Source organism: Chiloscyllium punctatum, chromosome 1, assembly GCF_047496795.1.
Source record: "Chiloscyllium punctatum isolate Juve2018m chromosome 1, sChiPun1.3, whole genome shotgun sequence".
Lineage (NCBI taxonomy): Eukaryota > Metazoa > Chordata > Chondrichthyes > Orectolobiformes > Hemiscylliidae > Chiloscyllium > Chiloscyllium punctatum.
Genome location: NC_092739.1, coordinates 139,333,592 through 139,355,205, shown reverse-complemented (window position 1 = coordinate 139,355,205; position 21,614 = coordinate 139,333,592). Strand labels below are relative to the sequence as shown.

The 21,614-nt window shown below is 41.1% G+C and overlaps 1 protein-coding gene across 3 annotated transcripts in view; it reads left to right on the top strand.

Moving 5' to 3' along the window:
- The window catches only part of LOC140480514 (transforming acidic coiled-coil-containing protein 3-like), a 51,470-nt gene extending 30,773 nt beyond the window's left edge, over nt 1-20,697 (top strand). For all 3 annotated transcript variants that reach the window (XM_072575467.1, XM_072575475.1, XM_072575482.1), the window contains 9 exons: nt 3,392-3,510; nt 5,422-5,485; nt 5,632-5,781; nt 7,256-7,332; nt 7,439-7,482; nt 7,658-7,818; nt 16,310-16,416; nt 20,075-20,195; nt 20,493-20,697. In XM_072575467.1, coding sequence (XP_072431568.1) covers nt 3,392-3,510; nt 5,422-5,485; nt 5,632-5,781; nt 7,256-7,332; nt 7,439-7,482; nt 7,658-7,818; nt 16,310-16,416; nt 20,075-20,195; nt 20,493-20,558 — 909 coding nt within the window. In that variant the 3' untranslated portion in view covers nt 20,559-20,697. The remainder of the gene's footprint in view (nt 1-3,391; nt 3,511-5,421; nt 5,486-5,631; nt 5,782-7,255; nt 7,333-7,438; nt 7,483-7,657; nt 7,819-16,309; nt 16,417-20,074; nt 20,196-20,492) is intronic.
- The last annotated feature ends 917 nt before the right edge of the window (nt 20,698-21,614 follow it).

Sequence of the window (21,614 nt, the reverse complement as noted above, 5' to 3'; positions counted from 1 at the left end):
TTCCTCACATACCTTTCGAAAGCTTTAGGGTTCTCCTTTATTCTACTTGCTAAAGACTGCTCATGGTCCCTCCCTACTCTTCTTAATTCCCTCTTTTTAATCCCTTCCAAGCTAACCTAGCTCTCAGTCACCTCCTCTAAACCATCCTATCTCAATGTCACAAGCCTCCCTCTTCTGCTTAACCAGAATTTCTTTAGTAAACCATGGTTCCCTTACTTTATTGCTTCCTCCTGCCTGATAGGGACATACCTATCAAGGACACACAATATCTGTTCCTTAAACCAGCTCCACGTTTTGAGTATTTCCCCATCCCCTGCATTCTGTTACCCCAAACTATCCCATTCATTATTAAGTACTAGATCCAGTGTGGCCTCCCCTCTCGTCAGCCCTTCAATACACTGAGAGAGGAAACCATCCTGAAAGTTTGAGAGAAGATTTGTAGCTCGGGTGCTCATTGTGGTTCTGTTCGCTGAGCTGGGAATTTGTGTTGCAGATGTTTTGTCCTCTATCTAGGTGACATCCTCAGTGCTTGGGAGCCTCCTGTGAAGTGCTTCTGTGATGTTTCCTCCGGCATTTATAGTGGTTTGTACCTGCCACTTCCGGTTCAGTTCCAGCTGTCCACTGCAGTGGCCGGTATATTGGGTCCAGGTCGATGTGCTTATTGATGGAATCTGTGGATGAGTGCCATGCCTCTAGGAATTCCCTGGCTGTTCTGTTTGGCTTGTCCTGTAATAGTGTTGTCCCAGTCAACAACATGCTGCTTGTCATCTGCGTGCGTGGCTAAGGATAGCTGGCAGTGTCGTTTCGTGGCTAGTTGGTGTTTATGGATGCGGATCGTTAGCTGTCTTCCCGTTTGTCCTATGTAGTGTTTTGTGCAGTCCTTGCATGGGATTTTGTACACTACATTGGTTTTGCTCATGCTGGGTATCAGGTCCTTCGTCCTGGTGAGTTGTCGTCTGAGTGGCTGTTGGTTTGTGTGCTGTTATGAGTCCTAGTGGTCGCAGTAGTCTGGCTGTCAGTTCAGAAATGCTCTTGATGTATGGTAGTGTGGCTAGTCCTTTGGACTGCGGCATGTTTTGTCCAGGTGACAAAACGTCTGCGACACAAATTCCCAGCTCAGTGAACAGAACCACAACAAGGTACTCATTGGACAAAAACTGATCCATTCCTGAAGAAGGGCTTATACCCGAAATGTCGATTCTCCTGCTCATTTGCTGCGTGGCCTGCTGCGCTTTTCCAGCAACACATTTTTCAGCTCAAAAACTGATCCATCCAACATACTAGAGTTATAGCATTTCCAGTCAATGTTGGGGAAGATAAAGTCCCTCATAATGACCACCTGTTTCTTTCATTCCTATCCAGAATTGTTTTGCCAATCCTCTCCTCTGCCTCCCTGGAACTTTTGTGGAAGCCTATTTTTAAAAAAAACTCCCAGCAGTCTGACCTCTCCTTTGTTTCTAACCTCAGTCCATACCACCAGTAGATGAGTCCTCATCAAAAGTTCTTTCAGCCACCGTAGACACACTTCAAGTCAGCTTACTGTCTGCCTGCACATTCCTATGACCATGAAATCCTGTCCATGTCCTCCTCCTCACTCATCCGTCTGTGCACTGCAATTGCACCACAGTTTCACCCACCCCTGCTGAGCTAGTTTAAACCCACCTGAATAGCAGTAGCAAATTTCCCACCCAGGATATTAGTACCCCTCTGATTCAAGTGAAGACCATCCTGCTTGTGGAGCGCTCTCCTTTTTTTCTAGAATGAGCCCCAATTATCCACATACCTGAAATACTGCTTCCTGCACCATTCCTGCAGCCACATGTTCAGCTGATATCTCTCCCTATTCCTCATCTTGCTATTACATGGCATGGGTAACAAACCAAAGAACTTTGTTCTAGCTCTCCATTTCCACCCTAGCTCCCTGAAATTTTTCCTTCCATCCCTATCCCTCTTTCTACCTATGTTGTTGGTACAACTTGGGGCTGGTCACCCTTTCCCTTTTTAGGTCCTCCTAAGACATGACCTGAGACCTCACTGACCCTGGCCCTTGGGAGGCAACACACCAACCGAGTCACGCTTGTTCCCAACAAACCTTCTATCTGACCCTGAGTTCCCAGTGACTGTCCTCCTCCTCCTCCTTCCCCCCCCCCCCCCCCCCCCACCCCCCAAACTTCACTACTGTGCTCGAGACCTGCAGCCCAATGCATGCCCTCCACCCCCTCCAAAACAGTATACTTTTTTCAAAAGAATGGCCACAGGGCATCGCTGCACTGAATTTTTTTTCCCCCTTCTAACAGTTACCCAGCTTTCTTCGTGCCTACTAATTCCCTGTAACTTGTCTATCACTGGCTCTGCCTCCCGAATGATCCGAAGGTCATCCAGCTCTCGCTCCAGTTCCCTAACACTCTCGGAGCAAGAGTTGGGTGCACCTCCTGCAGATGTACTTGGATGGGACACTAATGGTGTCCCTCACCTCAAACATCATGCAGGAGGGACATTTCTCTCCCTGTACTGCCATCCCTGCTAGTCCCCTTTCTTGGAAAGTAAAGCATACCTTCCACAAGGACCATTTCCTTCACCAATCATTGGTTCTTGCCACTCACTCCACCAATTCCCTAGGTAACTATTGATACAAATATCTTGGTAAGTAAACTTGAGCAGTAAACCAACATACTTCATTCCATGTTGGATAATAGTATAGCTAAGTGTCTTAGGTTAACAACTGCTTGTGTTAAAAATAACTTGTATACTGTATTGCTTCAGTTTAAAGTTTTCATTGACTACTGGAATGTACCTCTAATTCTCATTCAGTGAAGCATTTATTTACTACGCCTGATGCTCACTTCAATTGATGCTTTGCCTCAGTTAAGCCTGTTATTTTTACTTGTGCCCACACATGGGAAGCGATGAATGTGTGAAATTGGTACTATGATTGCTAATGCATAATTTACCAAGTAATAATGTTGGCAAGTCCCTATAATTTGTCTTCAACCCTGGGCTTCCTATATGGATAAGTCTGCATTGTCTTGTGTTTGGCTCTTTTCAGGATGCTGCTGACACAAATTGCAATCTTGGAATTTAAAATTTCATCCATTCTAATTTTCTTTCCACTTACTGATTATCTATCTTAATATCCCCAAATAAAAGATTGTGATTTGGTTTTAACAGTCTATTTGCCTGTTCTTGAACCAGTCTAACTCTAGTAAAGTGCCATACTACTCTGGAATTGCAGCATTGCCCCAAGTGTGCTGGGTGGCAGTGACTTTGAGATCTTATCTCATTTGAGATATTTAGTGAGAATGCAAGCTAATATTTTATAACATGCAAACATCTAGTTTTAAAGAGATTTTAAATACTGAACTTAATGTAGTTTTCTATTTTCTATTTTCAGTTCCATGCCTCTGCTTTAAGAAAACAATCTCTCTACCTAAAGTTTGATCCTCTTTTAAGAGAGAGTCCTGTTCGGCGCATTGAGTCCAATCCTGTTTTGACTAATGGAGCAACTAATGGGTAAATCAGTTACTTAATTTGTGAATCTTTTTATGTAGCCGACAGGCACCTGAACCAATAGAATTGTACTTCTATAATTGTGTTCTTATGTAATAACATTTTTTAAGAATCTAATCTTGGCTTTGAATTCTGTTGAAACTTAAATGGGAGAAAATAAGTTTCAGATTTGTTTTTTAAATTTAATTTTGACTGACTTTCTGTAGCATGCAGTATGTCTCTCCACAATAAAATAAGTCATGCAGCATGGGAAAAAACTTTTTTTTCCATTGGGATCAACTCATCCAAGTTTTCTAAACTGAACTAGTCTCTGGCCCACACACCTCCAAACCTTTTTTCCTAATTCATGTATCTATCCAATTTTTTAAACCATACCTGGATCTAGCACTTAGTGGTTCATTCCACATGCAAATCACCCTCTGTGGGAAAGTTACCCCTCAAGCCCCTTTTTAAACCTTTCTCCTCTATTAAAGCATATGATGCCTAATTTGAACTCACCCCAACCTAGGGTGAAGACCTTGGTTCTTCACCTTATCTATTCCCCTGAGATGTTATATAACTCAAGGTTGCCCTTCAGCCTCTTATGTGCCAGCAAAAAAAGTCCCAGCCCCTCCTTATAGCTTAAAATGCAATAGGCCCAGCCACTGTCTTTTCTGGACCTCCTCCAATTTAATAATATCCTTCCCTTAGCAGCATGACAGAACTGTACACAATACTCCAAAAGTGGCCTCCGCAATGTTCTCTTCAATCACAACACTGCTCAGACCACTGTCCTAACTCCTGTACTCAATGAAGGGATGGCTGAGATAAATGTGGTGGGGAAGAAAATAGGTAAATGTAGGTGGGGGCTGATGGAGGGTGGAGTGGATAGGCGGGAAGAAAATGGGCACTTCAAGAGGGTGGTGCTAAGTTGGAGGGTTGGATCTGGGAGGAGAAGATGAAACTGGTGAAGTCTGCATTGATATGGTGATTGGAGTATCCCAAGGCAAAAGATGATGCATTTTTCCTCCAGTTGTCAGGTGGGTTGGATTTGGCAGTGGGTGAGTCCCAGGACTTGTGTTCTTGAAGAGCTGCTCCTGGAAGGAATAATTTCACTTCAGGATATCCCAGCTGGTCTCCTATTTCAAGGACTGCAATTTCTCCACCATATGATCATCAATGCTCAAGTGCATCTCCACTTCCCACACATCTGTCATTGAAACCCACCCCTCCAACTCCAAGGATTGAATCCCCTGGCCCTTAGTCACTAATCTCTGAATGCAGTGCATTATCTTCCATTTCTGCTGTGCACCCCCCCCCCCCCCCCCCCCATCCCATATCCCGATCTGCATTCTGCGGAGACTATTGCATTTACGATTCCCTCGTTAGGTCCACATTCACTCACCTTCCACTCTTCGCACATTCCCTTGCTGCCACAAGAGGTGTAACACCTATGTCCACACCTATCCTCTTACCTCCATCAAAGGCTCCAATGGATGCTTCCACTTTCAGCACAGGTTTTCCTGTATGTCCAAGCACCTCATCTGTGTCTGTAGCTCTCAACGTGGTCTCTGTACACTGGGGGTACAGAATGTCATTTGATGTCCAGTTGGAAACTCATTAACGTTTAGTCTCCATAGATGAGAGCAACCTAAAAATATAAGTGTTACTTGCTCCTTACTTTTTCTTTAGGTTTTTTTACTTACAGGGAGGGCAAGTGACAATCCTAAATATTCAAAGTAGTCTCTACTAGAAGGAGTGAGTGTGCATGGTCACTTGCTAATGTACTATGCCTTGATATTGAAGTTGTTACTTCCTCTAATATACCTGGTTCTGAATGTAGGATCTAAGTATCTAGGAATGAGATGCTTAAACTTAGATTCATAAACTAAACATTTTTTCAACATTTTTCTAAAACCACTTTTTCTTCTGCAGTTCAAGCATTGTGAATCTTGAAACCAGACCTATTCGTCATACTGAAAATTCAGAAGAAATGGTTGTAAGTTATTTGCAACAAAACCATTGTAATTTTAATATCCAAGCTCCTTATTTCATAACTGCAGGTTTTGTTAAACAATTATACAAAGATCTCTGGTCTAACATCTTGATCTAATGTTCTGAATCTGCTTTTTAAAAACATCTTAGGATATTAATGCGTTGGTCCCTGTGCCATCCTCTATCAATCCAGTATCTGATTTCCCATCAGTTACTCATCCCACTGAGGATGCCATTATTGAAGTGCTCAAATACAGCCAAAAAGACATGGATGCTGCAATTCTGGCTGTAAAGGAAGAGGTAAGTAGGAGGTTCTGGTTTTTCATTATACAAGATTTAAGTTTTTGCAAGTTTCATCTTCACACTGCTATTTCAGTTGCTAAACAGTACAACTTTTAGTGAAAGGTCAGTCTTGCATTCGGCAGGATGCCACTTCAATAATACAAGTGCATAAATGTGTAACACTTACACAAGGCCAAATAGGTTGATTGGGCAGCAAATTGATTCTGGATTAAACTTGCTCCATGATACACTTCACACTATTTTTCCTGAGTGTGATCTTTGTCTATGAATGCATGTTTTGTTGCCTGACTGATCTCCATTTGGTTAGTGTACCTCTTGGAGAAGTCAGGATGTTTTTGCAAAAGTCAGCTGTTAGATTCAGACTTAATTAACCCTTTGCATGGCCCACATGACCTCAATGCCCCAATGTTATGGCTTAACAAGCCACTCCGCTGTATCAAAATAATTGTTGTGAACAATTGGTTTGAGAATGAACCTAGAGTGAAATTTAGAACATGCAGTAAATGCTGACCTTGATTAACTGTTCCAACTGCCACCCTCCCTAAATCTCCAGAATCAATATAATGTTTTGTTTTGCCCCTTTAATATTCCTACATTGCATCTTTTTAAACTTCATCCTTTCATGGAATGTTAGCAATCACTGAGACAATATTTGTTGTCCTTCCATAATTGCCCTTAAGCAGCTTTATGGCACTTTGAGGCAGTTGGTTCAAACATTGACTCCAGGTCCATAGCAATCTAGGCCACACTGAGTATGGGTGACTGCTGCCTTATTCCTCTGGGATGCGAAGGGAATTTGCAGCAGTCAGTCAGTCACCATTACTGACATTTGCATTCAATTTTTTTTACTAATTGCATCAATTCTGTCAGCTGCTGTGCCAAGATCTGAGCCCAAGGCCACAATATTAACATGGACCTCTGGTTTACTGACTCAAATTTTGATATTACTATTACACCATTTGTCTTGGGCTTTGAAATTGTGAATCCACCTTTTAACAGATAAGTTAATGCCATATCTTAACACCTCACTACTAAAGCATAGTAGCTGAAGTATAGCATGAACTCTGACTAGGTTCAAGCCTGTAATTCTCAAACTGACCACCTTCTGACCTAGTGATTAGGCCAACAGAGCCATCCATCTATTCCAAATCTTAAATTCTCTGCCAATGTCTTGTCTCTAGGCTTGGCCGCCCTGAAATTTTTAAAAGTTGACTTAATTATGCATGGAGGGGAAATTATCCTCACTGGATGTCCCCGGACTATAGTCTTAAATTAGAACCCAAAATTTTGTTAAATTGGAGAACACCTCTTGTAAAAATGGTAGGAGTTTGAAACCTAAACTAATGACACATGTTTTGATACGCATTCAAGTTCACTTGCTATATCAGATCAAAATCTTATGTTCAGTGCTTTTTAAACTGACTTCTGGAACTTAGATTTGTTTTCACCAAGTGAATCTTTTTGTTTGTAGGTTAGTCATCAGGAAGCCATGACTTTACAATGGAAACAGAAATTTGAGGAAAGCTTTGCACAATGTGCAGAAATGAAGTAAGAAACTTTTTTGCATCAAGTTTGCTTCTAACTTTTGGACATTAGATGTTGCCTTTTATTTCCATTTTTAAAAGCTAATGACTTTTTGTATCTTGTCTCCTAGAAAAATTGTAAATGAATATTCTGAGGTGACCTTTCAAATGATGGGTGAGTTTTATTATCTTGGTCACCATTTCAGGCTCTTTATAATGAAATCTTGACTGTCTGTCTGAAAATAACTTTGAAAATTCATGTGGCTTTTGGGAAGCTTTTATTTTCTGGTGTCCTGAATGGTGTCTCTAAATTGTGTGGAAATAACATCTGTGGATTGCTTTGAATTTAGAGGAATCTGGCAAGAAAAGTGAATTGGCCAAGGCAGAAATGGAAAAACTAACAGAAGAAAAGCTGCAAGCCTTGAAAGAACTAAACTCAGTTGAAAACTCATTTTCTGAGTTGTTTAAGCGATTTGAAAAACAAAAGGAAGCAATTGAGGGTTACAAAAAAGTAAGTGTACTTCAAGTAATTCAATAGAATGTGCTGTTACAACTTTGCAACCTTCTGGATTGTGATTTCGATTGAGTGGATATTGGGAAGCAATTTTAAGGCTTCTGAGGAAGAGCACCTTTAGCTATAAATTAAACCTTTTTAAGTGATTATTAGAGCAATGTTCACAGGCAAGAGTTTTTAGGTTGTATTCAGAACTTTCTGGTGTTTACAGTTCATTGAGAGAAGGCATTGTACCATCTATTTCTTGGGATTAAGGTGGATTGGTGGTCAGTAGAGGAACATTTTTTGGAGGCCTGTTAATGTGACACAAGGTGTAGTTTGGCAATGAATGAAGGTCAGAACAAAGTAATAACTGGCAGAAAGCCAAATTCAATAGGAGTAAGTTTGAATTTGAATCTGAATCTAATTGGAATTAAGTTTGGCAGACAAACCACAAAGTGAACAGTGGGCTTCATTTTAAGATTGTAAGCCTAGAAAAGGAAAAGTCAAGGAAAAACTGTGCTCGCTTGATAAGATTTTGAAGCAGGAAAAGTAATTGTGTGGTAGGTAATAGAGAACTAGGCTGGATACAGAGGGATCCAAGGAAACTGAAGCCACAAACATGGACAATAACAGTTGGTAACATTAAAAAGAACCCAAAGTTTTCGAGCAGAACGTGTTATAGGAGCAGAACTGGGCAATTTCGCAGTCTGTTCCACTACGTAATCATGGCTAACGTGTTTATCCTTTGCAACTCTTTATTCTGTTAGTAATCAAGAACCTATCTAATCTTGGTCTGAAAAACACCCAATGACTTGACTTCCACAGCCTTCTACAGAAATATGTTCCACAGATTCCACCACCCTTTTAGCTGAAGAAATTTCCCCTGATCACAGTTGTTCTTACAGATGTGAAGCACAGAAGTAGACCTTTCGGACCATTTCAACCAGATATCCTAATCTAATCTAGTCTCATTTGCCAGTACTTGGCCCATTTCCCTCTTAAACAATTCCTATTCATATATACCCATCCAGATGCTCTAATTGTACCAGCCTCCTCCACTTCCTCTGGCAGTTCACTTCATGCACACACCACCCTCTACATGAAACAGTTACCCCTTAGGTCCCTTTTTAAGTCTTCCCTCTTCACCCTAAACCTACACCCTGTATTTCTGGACTTCACCCCACCACTCCAGAAGAAAGACAGTGTCTATTTACCTTATTCATGCCCCTCTTGATTTTAAACCCCTATAAGGTTACTGCTCTGCAAAGGGTCATGCCTTCATTCTGAGGCTGTGCCCCTTGTGACAAGTACATCCACTCCTCCCCCTGTCCCAGGCTTCTCAGTATTCTAAGTTTGAGATCCCCATGCTTCTAAAGTCTTAAGTACAGATCCAGATAAACCTTCTCTAAACCCCTCTAAGGCCAGCGCACTTTTCCTTGGATATGCTGCTCAGTATTCCAAGTGTGGTCTGACCAGAGCCACAAAAAGCCTCAGTACATTCCTGTTCTAGTCCTGTTTAAATGTATGCTAACACTGCATTTGCTTTCCTAACTGCTACCTGAACCTGCATCTTAATGTTAAGAGAATGCTGAACTAGGGCTCCCAAGTCACAAGATTTCAGACGTTACCCATTTAGAAAACTGTCAACATCTGTTGTCCTCCTACTGAGTGTGTAACTCTGCATTTCCCATATTGTTCTCCATCTACCTCTTTGCCCCCACTCCTAGCTTGTCCAAGTCCTTTTACAGTTTCCTGCTTCCTCAATACTAATGTTCCTCCATTATCTTTGTGCCATCTACAAGCTTAGCAATATTAACCTCCATTCCTTTGTCCAGATTGTTATTGTATAACTTGAACAGTTGTGGTCTGAACAATGACCCCTCCAGAACGCCACAAGTCTGCAATACTGCAGACATACTGCAAAAAACCTTTTTAAAATTCCCACTCTGCTTCTGAACAGTCAGGCAGTCCTGTATACATGTCAATACTTTGCCTATAAAACCATGGTCTCTTAGCTTATTCAGGAGCCTCCCGCATGGCACCTTGTCAAAAGTCTTCTGGAAATCTAAATAGATCATGTCCACTGGCTCTCTTATCTAATTTGCTCATTATTTCCTCAGAATTCTAATGAGTTTGTCAGGCCTGACAGTCCCTTGACAAAGCTGTGCTGACTGAACCTTATTTTACTATGCACTTCCAAGTACTCTGCAATCTCCTCCTTTTAATGGACTCTAAAATCCTACCAACAAGTGAGGTAACTTACCAAAATTTTGTCTTCTGCCTCCCTTGTTCTTGAACCAGGTTGTTAAATTCACCATTTTTCCTGTTCTTTCCTGAAAGATCACCATCATACCTCTAATCTCCTTGCCATCTTTTCTACAGCCATGGGGTGCAGTACCTTCTCTTTTTAATGACCACCATACTGACCTGTGCCTCTTGAATTTCTGGAGTTTAAATTGGGAGCAATTTAAATTGGGAGCATAACAGAAATGTGGAAGTTGTTTAAGGCACACTTGTGAGAGTTGAATAACTTTGTCCCATTGAGACAGGAAAAGAATGGTAAGTTTAAGGAGCCTTGGATGACTAAAGAGGAGCTGCTTCTCTTCAGAGGGAGAAGGAAGATTAAGGTTGGGGAAGCAAGGGTATGGTCATCTTTGCATCCTCAGTCTCCATGGGAGTCGTACTGACCGGAAACGTGAATGTTGCCCCCCTTTTTCAAGAAAGGAAATAGGGAAATCCAGGTCTGTCTGTCTTCTGTGATAAGCAAGGTACTGGAAAGGATTCAGAGGATTTATGACTATTTGGAAAAAACAGTTTGTGTCAGCAAGGCTTTGAGGGGCAGGTCAGGCTTTTGCGTTCTGAGGGTGTGACAAGATGGGCCGAATGGCCTGCCTTCCACTCCTATGTCTTATGGTCTTAAGACGACAAGTTGATGAAGGTTGCTCAGTGATGCATTTGGATTTCATTAAGGCATAAGGCTCCCCACAGTAGGTTTATGCAGAAAGTTAGGTATGGGATACAGGGGGACTTGGCTGTCTGGATATAGAATTGGCTGGCTGAAAGAAAGTGGTATTGGTGGGGGGGGGGGGGGGGGGGGTGGGGGGGGGGGGGGGGAAGGAGCATTCTGCCTGGAGGTCAGTGACCCAGTGGCATATAGCAGGGATCTGTTCTTGGGCTTCTGTCTTTTGTAGTTTTTATCTACTTCTTAGATGAAGTAGAAGGGTGCGTTAGTAAGTTTACAAATTACACTAAAGTCTATGGTGTTGTAGATAGCGTTGAGGGTTGTTGCAGGCTACAATAAAACATGACAGTATGCAGAGCTGGGCTGAGAAATGGCAGATGAAATTCAATATCAGTGTGAAGTGATTCATTTTGGAAGGTCTAAATTTGAATGCTGAATACAGGGTGAAAGACCGGATTCTTGGCAATGTGGAGGAACGGCAGGATCTTGGGAACCATGTACATCCCTCAAAGTTGCCACCCAAGCTAAGGGTTTTTTGTAAATGTTTATGTGCAATTTTTTTTAACTTTAGGGTTGTTAAGAAGGCATATGGTGTTTTTGCTTCATTTAAAGGGGGGATTGAATTTGAGCTGCAAGTTTTTGTGCAGCTCAATAAAACCCTGGTTAGACCACACTTGGGCCAGTTCAGTTTGCCTCATTAGAGGAAGGATGTAGATGCTTTAGAGGGCACAAAGGAGATTTACCAGGATGCTGCCTGGATTGGAGGGCTTGACTTATGAGGCGAGGTTGAGTGAGCTAGGGCTTTTCACGCTGGAGAGAAGGAATAGGTGACTTTATAGAGGTGTACAAGGTAATGAGAGGCATAGATAGCAGAGACTTTTCCCAGGGCAGAAATGGCTGTCATGAGGGGTCATAATTTTAAGGTGATTGGTGGAAGGTATAGGGGAGGTAGATGCATAGAGTACCATGCCAGTGGTGGTAGTTCAGTCAGACACTGGGGACGTTTCAGTGACTACTGGACAAGCTCATGGATGGTAGTAAGTTGTGGGGTTTGTAGGTTAGGTTGACCTTAGGTTAGGATAAATGCTTGGCACAACATCGTGGTCTGAAGGGCCTGTACTGTGCTGTATTGGCCTATGACACTTGATCAGTAAGGAAATCAAGAGTTATTGGGAGAGGCAGGAAAGATGGGTTGAGAATGATTTGGATTCAGATGACTGGTAATGGTGGCGTGGTCTCTAGGCTGAATGTTCTACTTTTGCTTCTACATGTGGTCTTAAGTCGTAAGCTGGTGAAGGAAAATAGTGGATTGATTTAAGAAAGGTGTGGGTACGGCTAAAGTATTTAAATTTTAGTTTTTTTTCAATTTTCTTAAATGCTGCTCTGGCCATGGTGAAAAGTAATTAGGGATACTTGAAACACAAAATTGAAATCAGTCATCAATCAACAGCACAGGCCAAAACCCTTCAGCCCACCACATCCATACTGGTTGAATTGTAATCCCACTTTTTTAAAATAAGGCTATGAGCACAAATGCTTGTTATAAAGGCTTCTGCCTCTACTAAGCCTTTACAGGCAGTGAGTTCTAGATTCCCACCCACTGGGTGAAAATGTTTGTCTCATCTTCTCTAAACCTATTGCCCCAGTCACTGATCCCTCCAGGGAAAATTTCTACCCTATCTATGCTCATACTTTCTATTAAGCCCCACCACCACCCCGTCTCATTCATTCATTTCTGCTTTAAATGAAATAACCTCAATCTGTCTTCATGACCTGAAACTCTGCAGTATGCAAAATAATAGTTTAACTCCTTTGCTCCTTATCCGTGCTATCACATCTCTCCTATAATGTAGATTCCAGAATTGCAGGTATTATATCCTAGCTGTGGCCAAACCAACACTCTGCCTCAACTAATAAAGGCAAATATACTGTATGCTGCCTTAACCCACTTCAGTCCTGAAGTATTGGACTCTCATTTTATCTAAAAATGGACAATGCAACACAACCAAAATGAAGTGCTTCCAGGGATGTGGAGGTTGGGGGAAGCAGAGCCATGAGCCTAATTTTCTAATTGTATTTGTTAACTTTGAATGCTGATGAAAGAGTGAACAATTATAAATATTACAACCCCTTTCAAAAAGGTATGAAGATAGTGTTATGGAACAGACCTGCCTCCCTCAAAATACTAAAAAGTTTTGGATCTAGGCTACCTTAAAGGTAAATGTGAGATGCTGTGTTCCAGACACAATTCAATTTGTCAAACTATTAAGCAGAACACAATTTATTCAAACACTGGTTAAAATACAACAAAACAAAAACTTGAACTAATTTCTGCTGGAAAAAATTACAGAACAATAAATACTGTAACTATTAGCTATTTCAATATAGTGAAAACCTTGGCAAAAAGGAAAATTCAGAAAATGTCTCTACTCCTGTCAGGGGTAGAGCCCCCAGTTTATAGCTCTAATGGTTTGGGGGTGGGGTGGGGGGTGAGAAAGTTTTTAACTTGTAGGAGTTGCTTTTGACATGCTAAGTGGAAGCCTCAGTGCACATTCATGCTGCTGCTGTTGAAGCTTTTTATATTTTGAAAATAATACCATGCCCATGGTTTAAGTTATCTTCTCACAAGCTGTTCAGCACCTGTCCCCCAATCCCTCTACAATAAACCTGGACAAACACCTCTGAAAGCCACAGTATTGTCCCAAAAGGACCAGCAGTAATCGGCTAGTTGATTTGACCTCCTGGGGATCCCTTCTAGAAACTGTTTTAGGGCAAAACTAGAAACATGGGAAACTGCAGTTTAAGGCAACCCAGCTTGGATTTGAGGGAAAGTAATGTATACCATACCATTCACATGGTCAGACTGTGGATGTGGTGTATGTGGACTTTCAAAGGGAGTTTGATACCACATTTATGTCTAAGTAGCTTGAGGAACAGTATGGATACAAACAGGTCAATAACAAAGTTTTTGATTTTGGAACTGGAGCTAGCTTAATTGTGGATTTGCCTGGGGATAGACTTGTGGAAACTATTTGAATGTACCTTCAAAGATTTCTATTCAAGACAGGCCTTTGGGCTTCAGTGGTAGAATCGGGCACAGTCCATGTGCATCTTACAAAAGGGAATCATGCTTATGCTTGATCTACTGGAAATCTGTGGGTGTAACTTGTGGAGTAGATCAGAGGGAACTTGTGGATGTGGTTTATTTAGACTTTCAGAAGACCTTCCACCAAGTTTCACCGAATTAGCATGTAAAATTAAAGAACATGGGATTGGGGTAGTGTACTGAGATGGAAAGAAAATTGGTTAGCTTTTGGGAAACCGTAAGAACAAATGGATTTCTTTTTCTGAATGCCAGGCAGTTACTAGTGGGGTACTAACAATACTAGGACCCAAGCCATTTTGCAGTATTTTAATGATTTTGGTAAGAAATGAATGATATATCCATTTGTAGATAAAGTTGGGGGGGGCAACTGTGGGAGAAAGGAGGGTGAGGTGGGTGTAAAGATGTTGCCATGTGATTTGAGCCAATTGGGTGAGTGGGCAAATGCATGGCAGATACAATATAATGTGGATAAAAGGTAGCAAAAATAGGAAAGAGGCAGGTTATTTATTTGGCTGTAAATTGTGGAAAATGGTACCCTGTTGTCCTCCTACACCACTTGTTGTCAAAGTTGGTTGTCAACTTGTACACTATATAAATGAACTACTTTTTAACCTAAAAGGCCTGGGATAAAGTCTCACTTGCTCCAGAGGTGTGTAATAACGTGCCTAAACTGATTTTAGGAAAAAAATCAAATAGTGATTGCATATGTCTGCTTGTTCTCTTGCATCTATGCATAAAGTACATTTAAGCAAACATTCTGTAGAAGGGAAAAACTACTGACAAATGCATGTATGTGGTCATGAAGGGCGTTAACTAGTTTATTTCTGTTAATGTCAATGTCACTGACAAGACCCACAGTTGAGTGGCTTGCTGGGCCATTTCTGAGGAATGAGGAGTCATGATATTGCTGAGTCTCAGTCTACATGTAGATTACAGATTATATTACAGCGTGGAAACAGGCCCTTCGGCCCAACAAGTCCACACCGACCCGCCGAAGTGCAAGCCACCCATATCCCTACATCTACCCCTTACCTAACACTACGGGCAATTTAGCATGGCCAATTCACCTGACCTGCACATCTTTGGACTGTGGGAGGAAACCGGATCACCCGGAGGAAACCTACGCAGACACTGGGAGAACGTGCAAACTCCACACAGAGTCGCCTGAGGTGGGAATTGAACCCGGGTCTCTGGCACTGTGAGGCAGCAGTGCTAACCACCGTGCCACCCTTCACCTTCTTTGGGTAAGGAAGGCCGGTTTCCTTCCTTCCAGTTCGTTGTGGTAAATATTCATTTTGTTCACCTTAAGAAAATAGTCTCATGACAGTTACAAGTCCAGTGACATTTGCACATGTTCAGCTCAAGTGCATTGCCTTCTACTTTAAATTTGCTTCATTGGCTTTGCCAGTAACCTTAACAATGTTTCTGTTCAAGTGCCACTATCATTTATTGTTTGTCTTCTATAACTAAGCTACTACTGAGAAGGAAATTGTTCCTTCACATTGACAAGACTTTTTAAGTTATGTCTCCATACATTTTTAAATCTAGAGTGTGGGGTCTGGAGGTGAATACGTTGATGGTTCCATGTGTCTGATTTTTTTTTCTCTACTATTGGTGGTTTTTGTCAAGTTGCTAAAGTGCATCTTGTGCAGGATGTACTACTGTTGGTACTTGTGTGCCTGTCACTTTGGGGAGTGCATGTTTGTGGTAAAGGATATGGTATGAATTAAGTGGGCTACTGTTGTCTAGGATAGTTCAGCTTTTGTTGGAGCTGCATTGATCTTAAGTTTCAGCATTGTAATTTAATGGGCAGGTGCTGTAAATTTAGTTGCTACAGAATTGCTATCTGACCTATTCCTGTAGGTGCAGTCATATGGTTGGTCTAGTTCCTGGTTGATATATTTTGGAAATTCAGTGGTATGGATTGCCAGCAAATGCTATTGCAAGACACTTGCATAGCACAAAATGTTGTGTTGCCCATCAACTCAATCCTAGTGTCCAAATCTTCTATAAACCAATTTCAATGTTTGAAACAGTATTTTTTTAAAACAGCAGTGAACATGTTACCTTCTGACCTTGATAGATAAGTTATTAATCTACTGTGAAGAATTCTACAGCTGTCCTAGGACTGGCATGTTTGACCCTCGATAATTGCCTATCCACAATACTGAAACTCTTTTTTTTGATATCATTGATCAGTCAGTGAGCTTTTCAGTGCCCCAGAATTCTATTTGTTGTCGTCTTATCCATAATCTTGATTTGTCCTAAAGATTTGTACCTAATTATCTTCAATCTGTTTCCCAAAAGGTGGTATTTCTCTTCAGTAGCTGCATTAGCCATATCATGCCTGCAGCTGTGCCTATTCTGCCTAAGTATGAAAAACCTGGCAAAGTCAGATGTTAATACATAACTTGGATTTTATTTACTGAAATCTCCAGAATGAAGAATCACTGAAAAAATGTGCCCAGGATTATCTTGCAAGGATTAAGAAAGAAGAGCAAAGATACCAAGCTCTGAAAGCTCATGCTGAAGAAAAGCTGAATCAGTGAGTATATCCATGGTTTCATTGCTTTAGTATTGAAATTTCACTGAGCCAGATTTTTTCTTTAGCAATCACTTGCTATTGAGTACAATTGTCCACCTAGGAAATTCTGATAGTGACTATGGGTTCAGTGTTTTTATTTCCTCTTTTCTGTTTGGGCCCAATCTTTAAGTTGCATCTCCAACCACACATTTGGCAGTGGCTTCCAGAAGGTGGAATTGGTTCCTAACCTTAATCATTGGCATTCCTTTCTCCAGTTTCTTTTCCATGCTTCCTCTTGCCAATGGGTCTTAAAATTTTGCTTGCTTGTACAAGAGGTTCTACCAAGTTGGTTTTGAGTGACGGTCACGTTGCATTTTGTTTTTGCAGGAAGTCCTTGAAACATTACTTTTGTCCTACTGTTCAAGTACCTTCCTTGAGCTGGATGAAGATTTGCTTTGGTAGTTGATTTTTGGCTAGTCCAGAAGAGTTGGTTTCAGATCATCGTTTTAATGATGGTGCTATTGACTATTGAAAGACACCTTTTTTTTTTTGTTATTACACCTGTCCTTGGCTGCTGTGGAGAATCATGCAACAGCATTGGTGCTTCTCAAGCAGTCCCCCATTCTTGTCCCTGCCTTCACTCTCCTCAAAACCCTCTTTTGGGTCTCTGCTCTGTTATTTCCTTTTAGACTTTTTTGTTGTTAGGCTCCTGTTTTGAGTTTGCAGTGTTGAGCTCCATCAGGTGGTAGACAGTGTAGGTAGTTATGCCTGTATCAACCAGATTCTGATGCTAGATTGAGTGCTCAAATAAAGTGGATCAAATGAATCACTTTATCAAGTATCGTTTTAAGTATTTATTTCATTATTGCATGAAATTATTAAATGTTATTTACAGGTTAGTTTGTAAGTGACTTGGAAGAATGAAATGGATGTACTGAAGCTAAGTTTGCAGACCATACAAATGGAAAGGCAGGCTGAGATGGGTATAAAGTTTAGAGATATTGATGGCTAAGTGAGCAAAAGGTTGGCAAACGGAGTATACTGTAGGGACACTGGGATCTTCACTTTAGAAGAGAAAACAAAACTTTATTTAAATAGGAAGGAATTGCAGAAACCAGCAACACTAAGGGACTGGCAGGGGAGGGACACTGGTACATGTGCACAAAAGTTTGCACACAGATGCAGCAGTTGACCGGGAAAGCTAATAGATTGTTATGTTTATTTCAAGGAGTTTGGAGTATGAAGATTAGGGAAGTTCTACTGTAACTGTACAAGATGCTGGTGAGACTACATCTAAAGTACTGAGCAATTTTAATCCACTTAGGAAAGGTATCCCTTCTATTCTAGGCAATTCAGAAGATTCAGTAGGATGAGCCCTATTATTGAAGAATTGTCTTTTGCGAAAAGATTAAACCAGTTGGAATGCCACTTTTTCCCATTTTAGAAGAATGGGAGGTGATCTAATTCGAGTGCATGGTATTTTTATGGGATTTGATAGGGTAAATCAGAGCATAGTGTCAGAATAAAATGGCACTAATTTAAGATGGAAATTCATCTGCGGGTTGACAGTTTTTGTAAATGCAAACAAATTACTGAAACTCCAGTCTGGCAGTATCTGTGGAGAGAAAGAGTTAACATCTTAGATCCAGTGATCCTCCCTCAGAACAGACAGGAATTGCATTTCTGAAAGCTGTGACTTTAAGTGAGGCGTTGCACCACTACAACTGTCAATTGCTCCACCACCAAGCCCCAACACTCCTGTTAAAGCCATCACTCTGGAAACATTTTGAATCCAATTCAGTCCCTTTTACCCTTTTTATTGCTCTCCCTAATAGGCTAACTTCATAAAAGACAGAATTCCAGAAAAATTACTCCTTTTCTTCAACCAAACTAGATGCTGTTGGGAAGTCTTGTCTTCAGTTTCAAAACATTACACATACACTCTGATCATGTTTTACTTTGTACTTATTCATATTGTATTAAAACTAGTCATTGAATCTGTGAAATTGCATCCAGTAAAACTGCACTCTAGTTGATCAAGTAGTTGACTCTTTGCCCACTGAAATAGCCCAGCATGCCAGCCTGTTGTATCAACTACCATTGAAACTAAGAAGAAAATGGACAGGATTTATTCCAACAAACAAGTGTACCTATGAACTTCAGGAGTTAAGGAATGTCATATTGAGATCAATTTCAGTAATGCTAAACCTGTAAATGAATATTTAAATTCTTGGTTCAGGCTGATGCTTATCTGAACAAGACGGGCAGGGAAAATGTTTGTTCTGATTGCAAACCAGCAGTAATTTGAGTGCCAGTTATCCAAACATGCCTCTGTTATCTAGCAATAGAGGAACCTTTTTTTAATCTAAAATGAGATGGGCAGCCACTATTCTTTCATAATTGATTATTCAGTTAATTGATTTTTTTTTCCTGTGGGGGCTGAGTTTTGTGTTCAGGAACCTAGGTGGCGGCAGCAGCATACCAAGTGTGAGCCCCCAAGCGCGCGCCCCCCCCCCCCCCCCCCCCCCCCCCTACCTGTCCAACACTGTCCCCATCTACCCCCACCCACTGTCCAACCCTTGTCTGTGGCCTTGCCCCCCCCTCCAATCACCACCACCCCCAGGGCAGCTGGACTGTACCCTAACAATCGGACTCCTGCTGCCTTTGTGGGCTAAGTCTCCAAGTTACACGCACGCACACAGCAACGTTTCGATAAATGCCACCTCTGACCTGTACAGAACAATAGTGGAGAGATTATCTGGGGAAGGGGGAGGTTTAGGGTGCACCCCTGTGGAGAACTCCAGGGAAAGTGTAGGGGGGAAAAGAGGGGGCTGGAGGTCGTTTAGACTGGACTGTCCAGGACTGTACTTGGCAGCATTTCAGTGAGCAGGGTTCATTTTTAAAATCATTGAACCTGTAAACAAAAGACTTCATCAGGCTGAAACAGCTCTTTGACGTAATGTTTCTATTGGAACCTTGATCTCCTTCAGATAATCAAGGTTCTTCTGTGCATGCCATAATGCGGCTTAACTGATAGCAATGCTCAGTTGCCTAATGCCATTTTCACAGAACCATGATCTTGTTCGGATAATACGAAATGTGGATAATTGTTGTTTGTGTAATCGCGATTGTACCATAGTTGTTGGAATGCTGCATTATTGAAGGCACTGTTTAACAAACTGCCATTTTGTGACTAAGTATGGTAATGTCGATAGGTTTGCATTTAGTCTTTAGAAATATCACCTGGTTTTCTGGTCATGAATCCATTTTGTTTAGTAATCTGAGATGGAATAGTGATTAGCAATGCTTCCTGACTGCACCAGGGATCCAGGTTCAATTCTACCCTCTGGCAACAATCTTTGGAGTTTGTGCATTCTCCCCAGGTTTGCCTGGGTTTCCTTCCATAGTCCATACAGGTGCAGGTTAGGTAGATTAGCCATGGGAAATGTAGGGTTACAGGGATAGGATGAGTATAGGTGGGATGCTCTTTGGAGGGTTGCTGTGGATTTTGTTGGGCCAAATGACCTGCTTCCAGCCTGTAGGAATTTGATCAGCTTATCAACTTTCAAAAATCAATTTAGTTATAAAAAGAAACTTTGTAGATTCTCTCATTTCTATTTTCCTCTTGGATATTGAGGGGGAGGGAAACTAATTAAACTATTTTTCTTTTGCTGAAAAGAGCAAATGAAGAGATAGCACAAGTGCGCAACAAGTACAAGGCAGAGGTTACTGCTCTCCAGGCCCAACTACGTAAAGAGCAAATGAAAACAAATTCTCTGGAGAGAAGCTTGGAAGAAAAGGCAAGTAAATTACAAATGTTAATATAGATCACTTTGCTGTAGATGTGCCTCTCCAAGTATTCAATGTTTTTCTCTACAAAATAAATGTGAACTTTGCAAATAAGTACAGCAATATTGAAGTATTTTGTAATTTGAGCTCAAGCCAAGTTGCATACAACCTGCACCTCTGGGTTGATGGCCACTAAGGTTCTACATCACACTACAGAAATAAGCATTTGTATAAGGGCTGGTGGGATTCTAGTCAGTGTTATCTGAATCTTGTAATATAATAAATACAATCATTTTCTATCTCCACAGACTAAAGAAAATGTGGAACTATCTAAAATTTGTGATGAACTTATTTCCAAGATGGAGAAGATCTGACTTCTTTCCTCATCTAACTTGTAAAATCTAATGTATTCTGTTCTGCTCCATTTTTGAACTAAACTATTTGTATTTTTTATGACTGAATGTATTGTGTTTCTAGAAGCAAATAAAGTTTAATATTAGCAATCTGTCAAAATGTAAGATTTTCTTGGTGACCTTTTGTGATATATTTAAGTCCCAATTGGTAATCTCTTTTCCTAAATGCTAGCAATTAAGTACTACTTGATGTTTTGATCAGGGTCTAATTGTTTTGTATAATTTGGAGAATACCTGGACTGTGATTAACACTTTTTCATTGTTGAAAACTTCCTGCATTTATAATATTTTAACCAAGTGAAACTTTTTTGTTTGTTGTCACTTGTACTGAAGTATTGTGAAAGTGAGCAGTACAGGCAGATCAAACACACTAGGCTGAAGGATGTATAGAACAAAAGCTTTAGAATGAGGCATACAGGTAGCATTGCACAGAGCATACAGGACAGATCAACATTAGCAAGATTTTTTGAAGCTTGAGTCCATTCAATAGTCTAATGGCTAAGAAGCTGTCCCTGGACCAATTAATGCATATGTGCAAACTTCTGTGTCTTCTGCCAAATGGATGATGTTGTAGTGATCATTACCCTGGTGCAAAAGATCTTTGTTAGCAGCCTTTCTGTAGCAGTGGGCCATATAAATGGAGTTTGTGGATGGAAGGTTGGCACCTGTGGTGGCCTAGGCTGTTCTGATCCTGAGCAGAGCAGTTGCCATACCAAGCAGTTATGCACCCAGACAGTATGTGTTCAGTTGTACATCTCTAAATATTGGTGACAGTCCTTTTTGGACATGCCATGTTTCCTAAGCTGCCAAAGAAAGAAGAGGCATCATGACTTGACTGCAACTGCATGGGAAGACCAGAACAGATTGTTGATTTATAGTCACTCTGAGGGAGCTTAACATTCTCCATCATTTTGACCTCTGTTCATGTAGATGGGTGCTTGTACTTTTCTTTCTGAAGCCAATGATCAGTTCTATAGTTTTGTTGTTGAGGGAGAGGTGCTCATTGCACCGTCACTG